The sequence below is a fragment of the Puma concolor genome, chromosome C1 (genome assembly GCF_028749965.1).
Source record: "Puma concolor isolate L17-30 chromosome C1, mPumCon1.1.hap2, whole genome shotgun sequence".
In the NCBI taxonomy this organism is placed as follows: Eukaryota; Metazoa; Chordata; class Mammalia; order Carnivora; family Felidae; genus Puma; species Puma concolor.
This window is the reverse complement of record NC_141674.1, coordinates 177,240,760-177,254,137: the sequence shown is the minus strand read 5'-3', so window position 1 is coordinate 177,254,137 and position 13,378 is coordinate 177,240,760. Positions and strand designations below refer to the sequence as shown.

Sequence of the window (13,378 nt, the reverse complement as noted above, 5' to 3'; positions counted from 1 at the left end):
AAATTCATGATCTGTTATTAACTCATATTTCTCAGCTTTGATTTGAGCCTGACTGGAAATTTCATAGTTACATAGCATGTCAAGTGAACGATTTTCTAACTAGTTACAAAAACAATGTGATTTATTTTTCATGATTAAATGAATTTTAGCTAATAATTTAAGTAGGTGTTTTCTGGTTTAGTTTATTTTCATTTTAAAAATTTTAGGGCATTCCCAAAATAAAAGAACCTCTCTAACATGAAAGCATTCAGGCTGATTTTAGTATTTAAATTTGTATTGTTATATAGACTATGTAAAAGTAACTGAGAACTAATTTTATTATAAAAAGATTCACATACTGTTTGACAATTAGGATGTACACATTTAAAAAAGTGGGGGGGAGAGAACCAAAAAAATAAGAACAAGAAATATTCAGAGAAAAATTAACCTGAGAGCCAGTCTATTTGATGATATTTTTCATTCTCTGAAGTCAGACTGACACTTTGAATGGTCTTTAGGAAAACTAAAGAGAGCCGAAGCTGTTGCTATATAGTACGTGACCCTATGCTTCTTGGCCATTTACCATGAACCACTGGACCCCTGGAGCTGCTTCTATTTCCTAAGACTTAAAAAACAAACAAACAAACAAAAACAATCAAATAAAAGGGCAGCCCAAGACTGATCAGACTGATCTGTTCATTCCCACCTCTTCTCTAGGCACAGCTTCTCAGCCCAGCTCTGTGCTGACAGTTCAGAGCCTGGAGCCTGCTTTGGATTCTGTGTCTCCCTCTCTTGCTGCCCCTCCCTGGCTCGCACTCTGTCTCTCTCTCCCTAAAAAATAAAATAAACATTAAATTTTTTAAAAATACATCATTTTAGTGTAATGCAGGATAAACATTGAAAAAACTGAATCATTAGGAAAGCAGTATTATATATCTTATGTTTTTAGCGATCACCTTCATTGTTTGAGAAAAAAGGACAAAAACTTCTAGGTCTAATTCTATAAGTAACTATGTTAGTTCATACAGTAGTCCCTCCTCCCCTATTTTGCTCTGTCGGTTTTCAGTTACCCATAGTTAACTGCAGTCAGGAAGTAATTAATCCTCCTGACATATTATCAGAAGGTCAGTCAATAGCAGCCTAACACTACGTCACAATGCCTACATCATTCACCTGGCTCATCTCATCACATAGGCATTTTATCATCTCACATTATCACAGGAAGAACAGCAAATATAGTATAATAAGATATTTTGAGACAGAAAGACCACATTCATATAACTGTTATTATAGTATATTGTTGTAATTGTTCTATTTTATTATTAGTTATCGTTAATCTCTTAATTCGTGCCTAATTTATAAATTAAATTTTATCATAGGTATGTATGTATAGGAACAAATATAGTATATATAGTGCTCAGGTATCCACTGTGGATCGTAGGACTTATCCCCCATAGATAAGGGGGGACTACTGCAAGATTGTACTAAATACAATTGTAAAAATTAAAATGGTAGTAAATTGTAATCTTAACAACCAATATCCATTCCATGACCCTATTTCTAGGGACCTCAAGGACCTCGAGGTGACAAAGGTGATCATGGAGACCGAGGTGACCGAGGTCAGAAGGGTCACAGAGGTTTCACTGGTCTTCAAGGTCTTCCTGGACCTCCCGTAAGTTATTCCTTGAAGTATTATTTGCCTGCTATATGAAAATACACAGGTATCTTGACATGAATATTTATTTGTCTATAAAATGGTTGGACTTTTTGTATCTTATTTTCATTTTGAAGCATATCTTGATGAATATTTAATTACCCAGTTGCCCATTATAATTTGCCAATATGTATATATGTCAGGATATATGTTCCCTTACTCCTACAGTTTAGTGTTAGTCAACTTATGTATACATCATAGAGGTTGAAGACTTTAAGAAATTAGCGTATGCTGCTAAAGTCAATGAGAGCACATTTTTAAAAGCTGAGAATGGCAAAATGTAGGTGTAAATATTTTGGCAACATTTTTTGCTTTTTCCTACTTAGGGTCCAAATGGTGAACAAGGCAGTGCTGGAATTCCTGGACCATTTGGCCCTAGAGTAAGTAACGAAACCTAGTAGGTTGCTGATGTAAATAATAATGCTTTGGTAACAAAATGCCTGGGCTTCAGTATCATTTTCATGGCATTGAAGCAGGAGTCAGGCCCAGGCTGTCTGCAGTTGGAAGCAAATACATGAGACAAACCATTCAGCAATTACCTTTATGTAGAAATATTCTGAAATATGACATATTACTTCATGGAACCATGAAGTACCTAGTGTGCATATACTCATCTGTTACTTCATTTTCTTACTCTGTGTTCATAGAAATTTCCATTACATTTGTACTCTTTGAGAATATATAATAGGACTTACCATGAAGTAGAAACAGATTTTGAGGCTGGATATGTTTTTTTTCTTTAGTAAGTGAGATACTTTCCCAGAAAGTATGAGTTTGCATAAGCCTAATTTGGAAGCAAATCATAAAATGAAACCAATATTTGAAGCTTTTAAAAATTCTACATTAGTGTTAATCCTGCCTCCAATAGGCCTCCAATATGCCTCCAATTAATGTCATAAGACAATTGATACATAATTATTTTAAAAAATCATTGGAAAGAATTTCTGCTATGTCTAAATACAGTGTAAACAAATCATACATAACACTGAGATGTGATGAGATCCTGGGGGATACACACAAATTTAACTTATATCAATCCCTATAACTTCTGTCATTTTCTTAGTCCTAAGTTAATTAAGTTTTTAATTTACTTTCCAATATATGAGATTTGATGAAACAGCCTTCTTCTAAAAAAAGTAGATAACCAGTCCATTAAAGTTTTTAACTGAATGCTGGTTAAAACCAAAGCTGAATGCTTTGAGCAGCTTGTATGATGGAGAGTTCATGTATGATGAAACAGGGAACATTAGAGAGCCAGAACTCTATTGACTAGTCATTAGGAATATGCATGAGAAACCTTTGTGACAACTCCATAAGGAAAATAATTCTTTGATTAGATGGTCATTGTAAACGTTTTCTTCATAGAATCTAAAATACAGTCTTTGTTTCTGGCAGGGTCCTCCAGGCCCAGTTGGTCCTTCAGGTAAAGAAGGAAACCCTGGGCCACTGGGGCCTATAGGGCCTCCTGGTGTGCGGGGCAGTGTCGGAGAAGCAGGACCTGAGGTAATCACAGGGGTTTGCATGCAGGTGATGCTATTGGTTCCCATCACTTAGATTCTATCCAGGGAACATCTGTGCAGCATGATGGATGAGAGATTTAAGGAACTCTGAAAACAAACCTAAAAGTCACACAAGAGCTTGTCTAAATAACTCAAATATTTTAATACCGATTATTCAGAGTATGTAAAATTAGAGTCCAAGCTACCAAATGTAACTTGACTTCATGTGACATCAAGGAGAGAAAAGAGCAATTATAATTAAAATTATGAAAATGTTGCTTTGCTTTCAATGGCAATATGCTAAATGTGAGATTTGATAAATATAGTCATTCATGGAAATGTTAGAAAGGGGAAAGTATGAAATTAAAGTTTTTCTCTATTGAAAATGACATTTAGAAAGGATTTAAATTAAAACTTTTTTTTTTAAATTTTTTTTCAACGTTTATTTATTTTTGGGACAGAGAGAGACAGAGCATGAACGGGGGAGGGGCAGAGAGAGAGGGAGACACAGAATCGGAAACAGGCTCCAGGCTCTGAGCCATCAGCTCAGAGCCCGACGCGGGGCTCAAACTCACAGACCGCGAGATCGTGACCTGGCTGAAGTCGGACGCTCAACCGACTGCGCCACCCAGGCGCCCCTAAATTAAAACTTTTTTGAGAAAATTTCCAACAATATGAAGTTGGGAAACAGCAGGAATTCGGGAAACATCCTCATATATCTGCCATGCGCATGTATATGTGTGTGCATGTATGTATACGAGTTTTGCATCCCTCTCTGGTGTTTCTTCCTCTCTGGTCTTATTTACCTTTCCCTCCTTATCCTGTCTCTTCCCTTTACTGGTATTATCATTAAATTAAATATTTATTATTTATTATATGAATGGAATAGCCTTATTTTTTTCTATGGTCAAGAGGAATATTTCCTATTTATTTCTCTGTGCATGGAGAACAGCTACAGATTTGGAATACCTCTGACTTATGTGGCTCTTGTTTGACTTTATTCTGTGGGTCAGCAGTCCTTAATAAAAAAAAAAAAAAACAGCAAACAAACAAACAAACAACAAAAAAACCAAAAAACTCTTCCCCTCATTATCAGAAGGAATGCATAGAATCATGATATGACCTTACTGGGGGAAAAAAAAAAGAAAGAAAGAAAAACCGGTTTATCAGTCTGTTGAGGATGAAGCAGGGTTGGCACTGAAGGGTGAAGCAACTTGTCCAGAGCCACTTGACGAGTGGCATGGCAAGTTCAGAGCTCCAGCCCTCTGACTGCCAGGACTGTGCTCCCCACAGGAGACATGGATGCCATATCTCTTCCGGTTGTCAGCTGATTCTCTCAAGTCACTGAGCTCTTCCTTAGGAAATTGCAGAAAAGATTGATGGCAAGGATCCACTTCCAAGCCCCTGAAACTTTTTGTGCTTATCTCCCTACTATTCCAATAGTTCTTGTTTGGCAAAAAAAAAAAAAAAAAAAAAAAAAAAAAGAGAGAGAGAGAAAGAGAGAGCTGTTTACTTTTGTTGATAAAAAGGCTAAGGAGAACTTCCTCCAGTTTTGTTTAGTACAGAGGATTTTGATCTACACACCAATTAATGCACATAAAAAGACTTTCTATACTTTCCCCTGTAATTGGTAGACGGGGAGAATTCTTCTCTGAGTGTTTCTTGTGGGTATGTCCTTGATAGAGATGTGAGGTCTTAAAGAACTAGCACCCACAACTCTTTTACATCTCCTTTTCCAGTTTGTGTCCATAAATCCTTTTAAAACGTTTTAGTTGTGCTTTGCCCCAAATAGTGTGGAAATGAATATACATATCTATACATTCTTAACACAAAATATATTGTTATCTTTAAGAGCAAATGTTTTGCACTTTGATTTTTATTGATCTCAGATGCTGACTTGCAGATAATGTTGTCTGATAAAAGTTACACATCATTTCTCATCCTTAGGAAGTTAGAGGTTGGCAGGCCAGAGCCATCTAGTTTTATTAAAAGGTCATGAGGTCATAGATCGGTCAGTGCCATCAGACTGCAGTATAGCCGTGTAACTCCCTATGCACCAAGTCCCATCAGTGCCATTGTGTCCAGCTGAAAAACAAAAACCAAAAAAAACATATTAACTGTATTTCTGATGTTTTTTAAAAATTAGGGTCCTCCTGGTGAGCCTGGTCCACCTGGTCCCCCGGGTCCCCCCGGCCACCTTACCGCTGCTCTTGGGGATATCATGGGTCACTACGATGAGAGCATGCCAGATCCACTTCCAGAGTTTACTGAAGATCAGGCGGCTCCTGATGACAAAAACAAAACTGACCCAGGGGTCCATGCTACCCTGAAGTCACTCAGTAGTCAGATTGAAACTATGCGCAGCCCTGATGGCTCTAAAAAGCATCCAGCCCGGACTTGTGATGATTTAAAGCTTTGCCATTCTGCAAAGCAGAGCGGTGAGTACACACGTGCCCGTTTGAGCAAAGTCCATTGTTTCCCATTGTGTTCTTGACTGCATCCCAAAATATTTGATTGACTCTCTACTTAGAGACAGACACAAAAGGCAAAATGGCAAACATCACAGAATTTATGCGTTAGTGGTGGGGACAGTCAGTGACATGAAAAATTATAAGATAAGATGATAAGTATTACAAAAGAGGACATATTCTATTGATCCATTTTCATGTAGTTACAGAGATAATTTATAGCATTCTAATTGTATTTCAACTCATTTACTTATTTTATTCATAGTTTTGACAATATGTTATTTTATTACATTCCAATTATAGTTTGCTTTAAAATATTATCCTTATAAATTTCATGAGAACACATCCATTTTGGCAAAGCCACTTAATTATGGCAGATTATCTCTTTTTGGCAGAGGTTTCTCATTTATAAAATGAGGATTATGATATTTCCTTCCCATGTATATGTTGAGCCTTTAGCACATGATTTGGCAAAGTGCCTTAGAACAGTGCTTCCTGTGTAGAAAGGACTCAAATGTGTACCAGTTACTTTTTCCTTAACTGCAGAGTATTTTCTTAACTGAGATACTCTCTCTTAAAAAAGTCCTTAATCAGTGAATTCATATTTTCAAACCCTCTGTTAATTCTTCTAGAGACTCATAATCATGCTTGAAATTCTCTTTATGTGGCAAATATTTTTATTTTGGAAAATAGGCGAGTACTGGATTGATCCTAACCAGGGATCTGCTGAAGATGCAATCAAAGTTTACTGCAACATGGAAACAGGAGAAACATGTATTTCAGCAAACCCATCCAGTGTGCCTCGTAAAACCTGGTGGGCCAGCAAATCTTCTGACCATAAGCCTATTTGGTATGGTCTTGATATGAATAGAGGATCTCAGGTAATTTAATATGCTTACTTAAAATTGTATTCTTTGCTTTTCATTATTTATTGTACTTTCTTTATTTAGGATTATGCTATTATTTTTGACCAAATTTATTATTGCATAAACAAATTTTGCTATAAATTATATTAACATAAATTTTGCATGACAAATTTTGCATGGAATGTGGAAAAGTAACTATTTTTAATATTAGTTCCTTTAATGCATGTGACACTGATTGTGGAGTATATCTAAAGGGATCTTTCAGTTGAAAGACAGGGATTATCCTTAGTGTCAGAAGACCTTGGTGACAAGTACCTGCATCTCTTGCTGACATTGTGACCTCAGGAAGTCACTTAACCTTTTGGGGCCTTGTTCTAGCATTTTTAAAAAAGTTTTATTTATTTATTTTGTGAGAGACACAGAGGATGAACGGGGAGGGGAAGAGAGAGAGAGGGAGAAAGAATCCCTCCATGCTCACAGCGCAGCACAGGGCTTGATCTTATGAACCATAAGATCATAACCTGAGCCGAAATTAAGACTTGGTTGCTCATCCTACTGAGCCACCAGGTGCCCCAGTTTTGCCATTTTATTTTATTTTATTTTATTTTATTTTATTTTATTTTTTTTATATGTTCATTTATTTTTGAAAGAGAGAGAGAGAGAGCACAAGCTGGGGAAGGGAGGAGAGAGAGACAGGGAGACACAGAATCCGGAGCAGGCTCCAGGCTCTGAGCTGTCAGCACAGAGCCCAACTTGGGCTCAAACTCATAAACTGTGAGATCATGACCTGAGTCGAAGTCAGCCACTTAACTGACTGAGCCACCCAGGTGCCCCCAGTTTTGCAATTTTAAAGTGAAAGTGATAATATATTGCAGTCTCTGTGTATATCTGGTACATGATAAGCTATAAATAAATATTAGATAATCACTGTAATAGTATTTTTAATAATTAAATCACTTTGTAAGCTTTGTAGTATTATTTAAACTTAAGGTGTCTTTGTAATTACACTTGAACCTTGAACAACACAGGGGTTAGGGACAAAAACCAGTCAAAAATCTGTGCAGTCAGAAATCTGCATACAACTTTTGAGTCCCCCAAAACTTAACAACTAATTGCCTACTGTTGACTGGAAGACTTACCAATAACATAAACAGTTGATCAACACATATTTTGTATGTTATATGGATTATATACTCTATTCTCACAATAAAGTAAGCTAGAGAAAAGAAAATGTAACTCAGGAGGAGGAGAAAATACATTCACAGCACTGTACTGTGTATGTTGAAAAAATTCTATGTGTAAGTGGACCCATGCAGTTCAAACCCATATTATTCGTGGTCAACTGCATATGAATTTATTAATATTTTTCCTTTATGTTTCTTTCATGGTCCTGTATTTAGATTCTCAACCAGCCTTGCCATTTCCTATTATAATAAGAATATTTCATTCTGGATCTCTTTATGGCAGCCTAACTCTGAAACTTTCTTCTCAACTCTGCTTCTGACCTTTCCTCAGAATTCATGTTACTAGTAAACATAATGAGATATTGAGTGTGTACACACATAATGAGTGTGTACAGAATATACTAGAATCTACAATTATTTAATGGGTAGGAAATTTTAACATTTAAATACACCCAATTGAAATGTAATTTAGTCAATATACTATGTAAAAGGCTTAAATAGGAGCAGTGAAAATAGAGCTTAAAAGAGGAGCAGAAAAGAAGGTTCTTTATGTTTCAAATTGTTTTGATTATCTGTTTTTGTTAGCTGATAGAAAGCTTGTAATTCATATTTCCTGTAAGTATGTAACAGTGGGTTTAAAGAATTAAGTTCCAATTCTTATTATAATTAGCAATAAGGACAGTGAGTTATTTTTGATACATGATTGAGCTAGTGCTCAGGTATAACTGCTAAAAAGCAATACGCAAGATTTTTTTAAACAGAAGCAGATTTCTAAAATACTTATATTTTCTCTAGTGAGTTGTAATTGTCATTGATTTCATTACCTTTTGTTTGGGGTAATAAAGACAGAGGTTCTCCCTTGTGAGTATTCATAGAAGTTTTAAAATATTTTTATATATAGGTAGAGTATGTTGTTATATGAAAGAATAAAAGTAATACTCTTCGAAATTGATGTCTGAAATCACACATGCACACAGACACGCAGACACACACACAGACACACACACACACACACAGACACACACACACACACAGCACTTATTAAAACCTTTCAGTGTTTCCTATAACAAAGACTCTTTGTTTCTCTAGTTTGTTTATGGAGACCATCGGTCACCTAATGCAGCCATTACTCAAATGACCTTCTTGCGCCTTTTATCAAAAGAAGCTTCCCAGAACATTACTTACATCTGTAAAAACAGTGTAGGATACATGGATGATCAAGCCAAAAACCTCAAGAAAGCTGTGGTTCTCAAAGGGTCAAATGACTTGGAAATCAAAGCAGAGGGAAATGTTAGATTCAGATACATAGTTCTTCAAGATACTTGCTCTGTAAGTACTTTTAATCTATATATTGATCTGGTTGACTAAAAATGTATTTTGTTAAAAATGCTGCATTGGCAGAAGTGGGGGCAATTTTACCCAGTATATGATTATGCATAATAGCTTCACTTATACTTTTTATAGCTTAGTATACCTATAGTGAATAGTATAGTATAGCTTAGTGAAGCTTAGTATAGCTTCACTTATACTCTTTAGCATAAATGTGAATGTGTATTAGTACATGAAGCATGGTAGAAGTTTTAATACGATAATTAACAAAGGACTGGATCCTTGGGATTCAACCCAGCTCTTCTGCAAACTCACTTTGGTTCTCCTGCAAGTCACTTTATTTCAGCTCAGTTACATGCTTAAAATTCCTTGATTCTAAAACAGATAATCAATCTGAGATACTCCTTGTATTTTTCACTGATTTGTATGTCTCCCCATTTGTATATATAGATATAAAAAAGGAAAATATTTCATGGTGAATTATTTCATTTGTGAAAAGCAAAAAAGGCTTTCACAGTTTATGTTGTTAGTGACCATTTGGGAAGCTGCAAAAGAACAAAAGGGATTTTCTCAATTTAAAGTATGTAAGAAATGCCTCCAGCTATGCCAGTACAGCTTGATATTAACAGTGCTCTTAATTTCAAGTAGTGCACTAAAAGAAATTGCTTTCACATTATCAAGTTTGGCTTGGAAGTTTATGCCTAACATCTTTGGAATAATTTGTATATACTATTAACCTGTTGCACCATTTAATTCTAGAAACGAAATGGAAATGTGGGCAAGACCATCTTTGAATATAGAACACAGAATGTGGCACGCTTGCCCATCATAGATCTTGCCCCTGTGGATGTTGGCAGCACAGACCAAGAATTTGGCATTGAAATTGGGCCAGTTTGTTTTGTGTAAAGCAAGCCAAGATACATCGACAATGAGCACCACCCCCGCCATCAATGACCACCACCATTCACAAGAATTTTGACTGTTTGAAGCTGATCCTGAGACTCTTGAAGTAATGGCTGATCCTGCATCAGCATTGTATATATGGTCTTAAGTGCCTGGCCTCCTTATCCTTCAGAATATTTATTTTACTTACAATCCTCAAGTTTTAATTGATTTAAAATATTTTTCAATACAGCAGTTTAGGTTTAAGACGACCAATGACATTGACCACCTTTTAAAAAAGTAAACTGATTGAATAAAATGAATCTCCGTTTTCTTCAATTTATTTCAATGTAATGACAAAGTTGCTTAGTATTTATGAGAAAATTCTTCCTGGCAGGTAGCTTAAAGAGTGGGGTATGTAAAACCACAACACATGTTTGTTTCACTTGACTGTAGTTTGAAAAATACAAAGTAGTGCCCTTTTGTGACCTCTCATTCCCAAATTATCAATTAAAAATGAAATCAGAATGTTTACCCTTGTGATTGAAACCCACATGCATGTCTAGAGATTGTGTAACTACCATAGGGACTCTTCAAAGAGAACTTGAAAAAAACCCCATCAATTTCTCACTGTATTAAATGGAATTTTTAAATACTATACATTCATTGGAATTTCTGGAAAACAAAGTGATCTGAAATTTTTGTAAAGGGTGGTAAGTTCAGACTTTTTCTCATTCAAATTTGAAGGTACCTTTCCCTCTTGACTCAGTCTATCAATATAGATAGAAGTTACCATGAATATACCATTGAATACATTTGCACTTTCTTGTTTAAGAAGACATTGAATGAAAAATAATTTACATGTACAACTTTATAAACATATGTCCAGGACCCAAAGTCGAGAGTCTTCCACATGTACAATCTCATCATCCTGAAGGCTATAATGAAGAAAAAGATTTAGAAACTCAAGTGGTGGAGCTGACTCTAATCAAATGTGATGATTGGAAGTAGAACATTTGGCCTTTGAACTCTCATAGGAAAAGTGACCCAACATTTCTTAGCATGAGCTACCTCATCTCTAGAAGCTGGGATGGACTTACTATTCTTGTTTATATTTTAGATACTAAAAGGTGCTATGCTTCTGTTATTATTCCAAGACTGGAGATAGGCAGGGCTAAAATGTATTATTATTTTTCCTCTAATGATGGTGCTAAAATTCCTTTTATAAAATTTTTTAAAAATAAAGATGGTTTCACCAATACCATTTGTGAAAAAATAACTGTTAGACTTCCCATTTCTGAAAGAAGGAGCATTGTTCCAGTGCCTTTTCATTGTTCATCTGTCATACTGTATCTGGAATGTTTTGTGATACTTGCATGTTTCTTAGACCAGAACATGTAGGTGCCCTTGTGTCTCAAGGTTTTTTCCCCCCTTAAATGCATTTGTTAGCTCCATTTTTATTTTTTCTTTAAAAATAAACAGCTGGGACCATCCCAAAGGACAAGCCATGCACGCAACTTTAGTCATGTATCTCTGCAAAGCATCAAATTAAATGCACGCTTTTGTCATGTCAATGGTTTTCGTTTTGTGAAATTCCTTTGAACATATTAGATCCATTTTATTTCCAATAGTGAAAAGTAAAGTGTTATGGTATTCTTTACTTGCCATTTATTTAAAGGATAAAACAACAAATACCTCCCATTGTGTACATACTGGCTTAGAAATGAAAATCAATTTTAAAATCACCCCCAAAGGCAACACGACACTAATTATCACTGTCTTTGCCCTTAAAAATCTCGGGTAGTATTATTGATAAAAAGAGAAATGCAACTGGTTTTTCATGGTTGAATAAACTGTGATAATAAAATGTCTGTTTCAAAGTATAACACATATGAATTTAGCCTAAATGTTTTCAGAGTTTTATTTTCAGTATTTATTTCACAACTTTATTTTTCCCCAAGTTGGTTATTATTTGAGCTCTACATCTTACATTTGAATATTTATATACCTAAGGACATTTGTGAGTTTTGTTTGTATTAAAACTTCCTTCAAATACAACCTATAAAGCTTATACAAGTTTAGATAGATAAACCAGAAATATGTGGTGATTCTCTTAAGTCAAAAACACTAAATAATCTCTAGCTATAGAAATACCAGCTCTTATTTGGAGCTCAGGAATAAAAGTTTGCCCCAGACAATTCCAAAAGCCCTCAAATTACTTGTCTGAGTTCTAGATCAATAGGTCCCACTAGACTCATGGACCTCTTTACCTTTCCAAATGATATTTCAAACTCTACATGATCAAAAGTGAACTAATCTATAGCTAGGGAGGATGGTGACATTAATTTAATATTAATTTATTAAAAATACAAGTGAAAATTTGCCTAATTAACAGAAATGAAAAAAAAATAGCAAAGAAAGCATAAAGTGCTGAAAAAGTCTCAAACTCATAAAATGTGTTAAATTATGGCCAAGTTGAATAATTTATTCCCAATTGAAAAGAGATTCAGAGAAATTATAGTCAAAATTCCTTCTCAATAGAGTGGTGTTATATGGCAGAAAGCAGATGCAAGAAAATACTGGAGGAGAAAAATAACACTGATTAGAACTACCTCAGAGTCCCTATCCCACCATGGAAAAGAGCATCTTAAAATAACATTTTTCTTTGAAATTATGAAGATTTCAGGAAAGACTAAGAATAATCTCTTAAAATGTAATTTTGAGGGCAGAGTTCCAACAATGGTAAACCAAGGCAATGATACCACATGACAACCAAAAGCCTGTGGAGCACAAGGCATGTCCATAAGCTGATTTTTTTTTAATCAAATGGCTGGATTACCCAAGAACAGCTTTTCTTCCCATTTTGCATCATTTTATCCAAATTTAATTGTTGGCATTCCCCAAGGATCAGTCTTTTTCTCTTTACCTTCACACACAATATTCTGTCATCACTGGCCATTATCTATGCCCACAGTTTTAATTACCATGTGTCAGTAGCTCCAAAATGCATATACACAGCACAAATCCCTTGGAGTTCGAGAAATGCATACATAAATGTTTAACTCACCATCTTCATTCAGTGTTCAGAAGTACTTGTAGCTCAGCATCTTAAAAAAAAATTCTTGATATTTCTATCTCAAAGCTGGTTTTATATTCTGTGTTCCCTATCTCAGACAATAGCCTCATCATCCATCCATTTAGTCAGGCTAGAAACCTGGGAGTTGTTCTTGTCACCTCCCTCCCTCACCAAGCCAGAATTCTGGCATTGCTCAGTATTTTCAATTTTGCCTTGTGAAAATAAAGGAAACTTAATTTATAACAGAGTTGGGAAGCCCTGAAGGGAGAGCTCTTACAAACTACCACTTGTTGTAAGAAGTATATCTTGAATTTCCCAGCAGGAAAGAAGCATAATTTATGTACCCCAGCAGGTGGAAGGAAGAATTTCTCTTTGCCTAGC

At 35.4% G+C, this 13,378-nt stretch overlaps 1 protein-coding gene across 1 annotated transcript in view; it reads left to right on the top strand.

The window, feature by feature from the left end:
- Positions 1 to 11,495, top strand: part of COL5A2 (collagen type V alpha 2 chain) — a 147,341-nt gene extending 135,846 nt beyond the window's left edge. Inside the window, exons 48-54 of the mRNA XM_025912178.2 lie at positions 1,544 to 1,651; positions 2,020 to 2,073; positions 3,089 to 3,196; positions 5,339 to 5,630; positions 6,354 to 6,541; positions 8,800 to 9,039; positions 9,799 to 11,495. Of these exons, the coding sequence (XP_025767963.1) occupies positions 1,544 to 1,651; positions 2,020 to 2,073; positions 3,089 to 3,196; positions 5,339 to 5,630; positions 6,354 to 6,541; positions 8,800 to 9,039; positions 9,799 to 9,945 (1,137 nt within the window). The 3' untranslated portion in view covers positions 9,946 to 11,495. The remainder of the gene's footprint in view (positions 1 to 1,543; positions 1,652 to 2,019; positions 2,074 to 3,088; positions 3,197 to 5,338; positions 5,631 to 6,353; positions 6,542 to 8,799; positions 9,040 to 9,798) is intronic.
- The last annotated feature ends 1,883 nt before the right edge of the window (positions 11,496 to 13,378 follow it).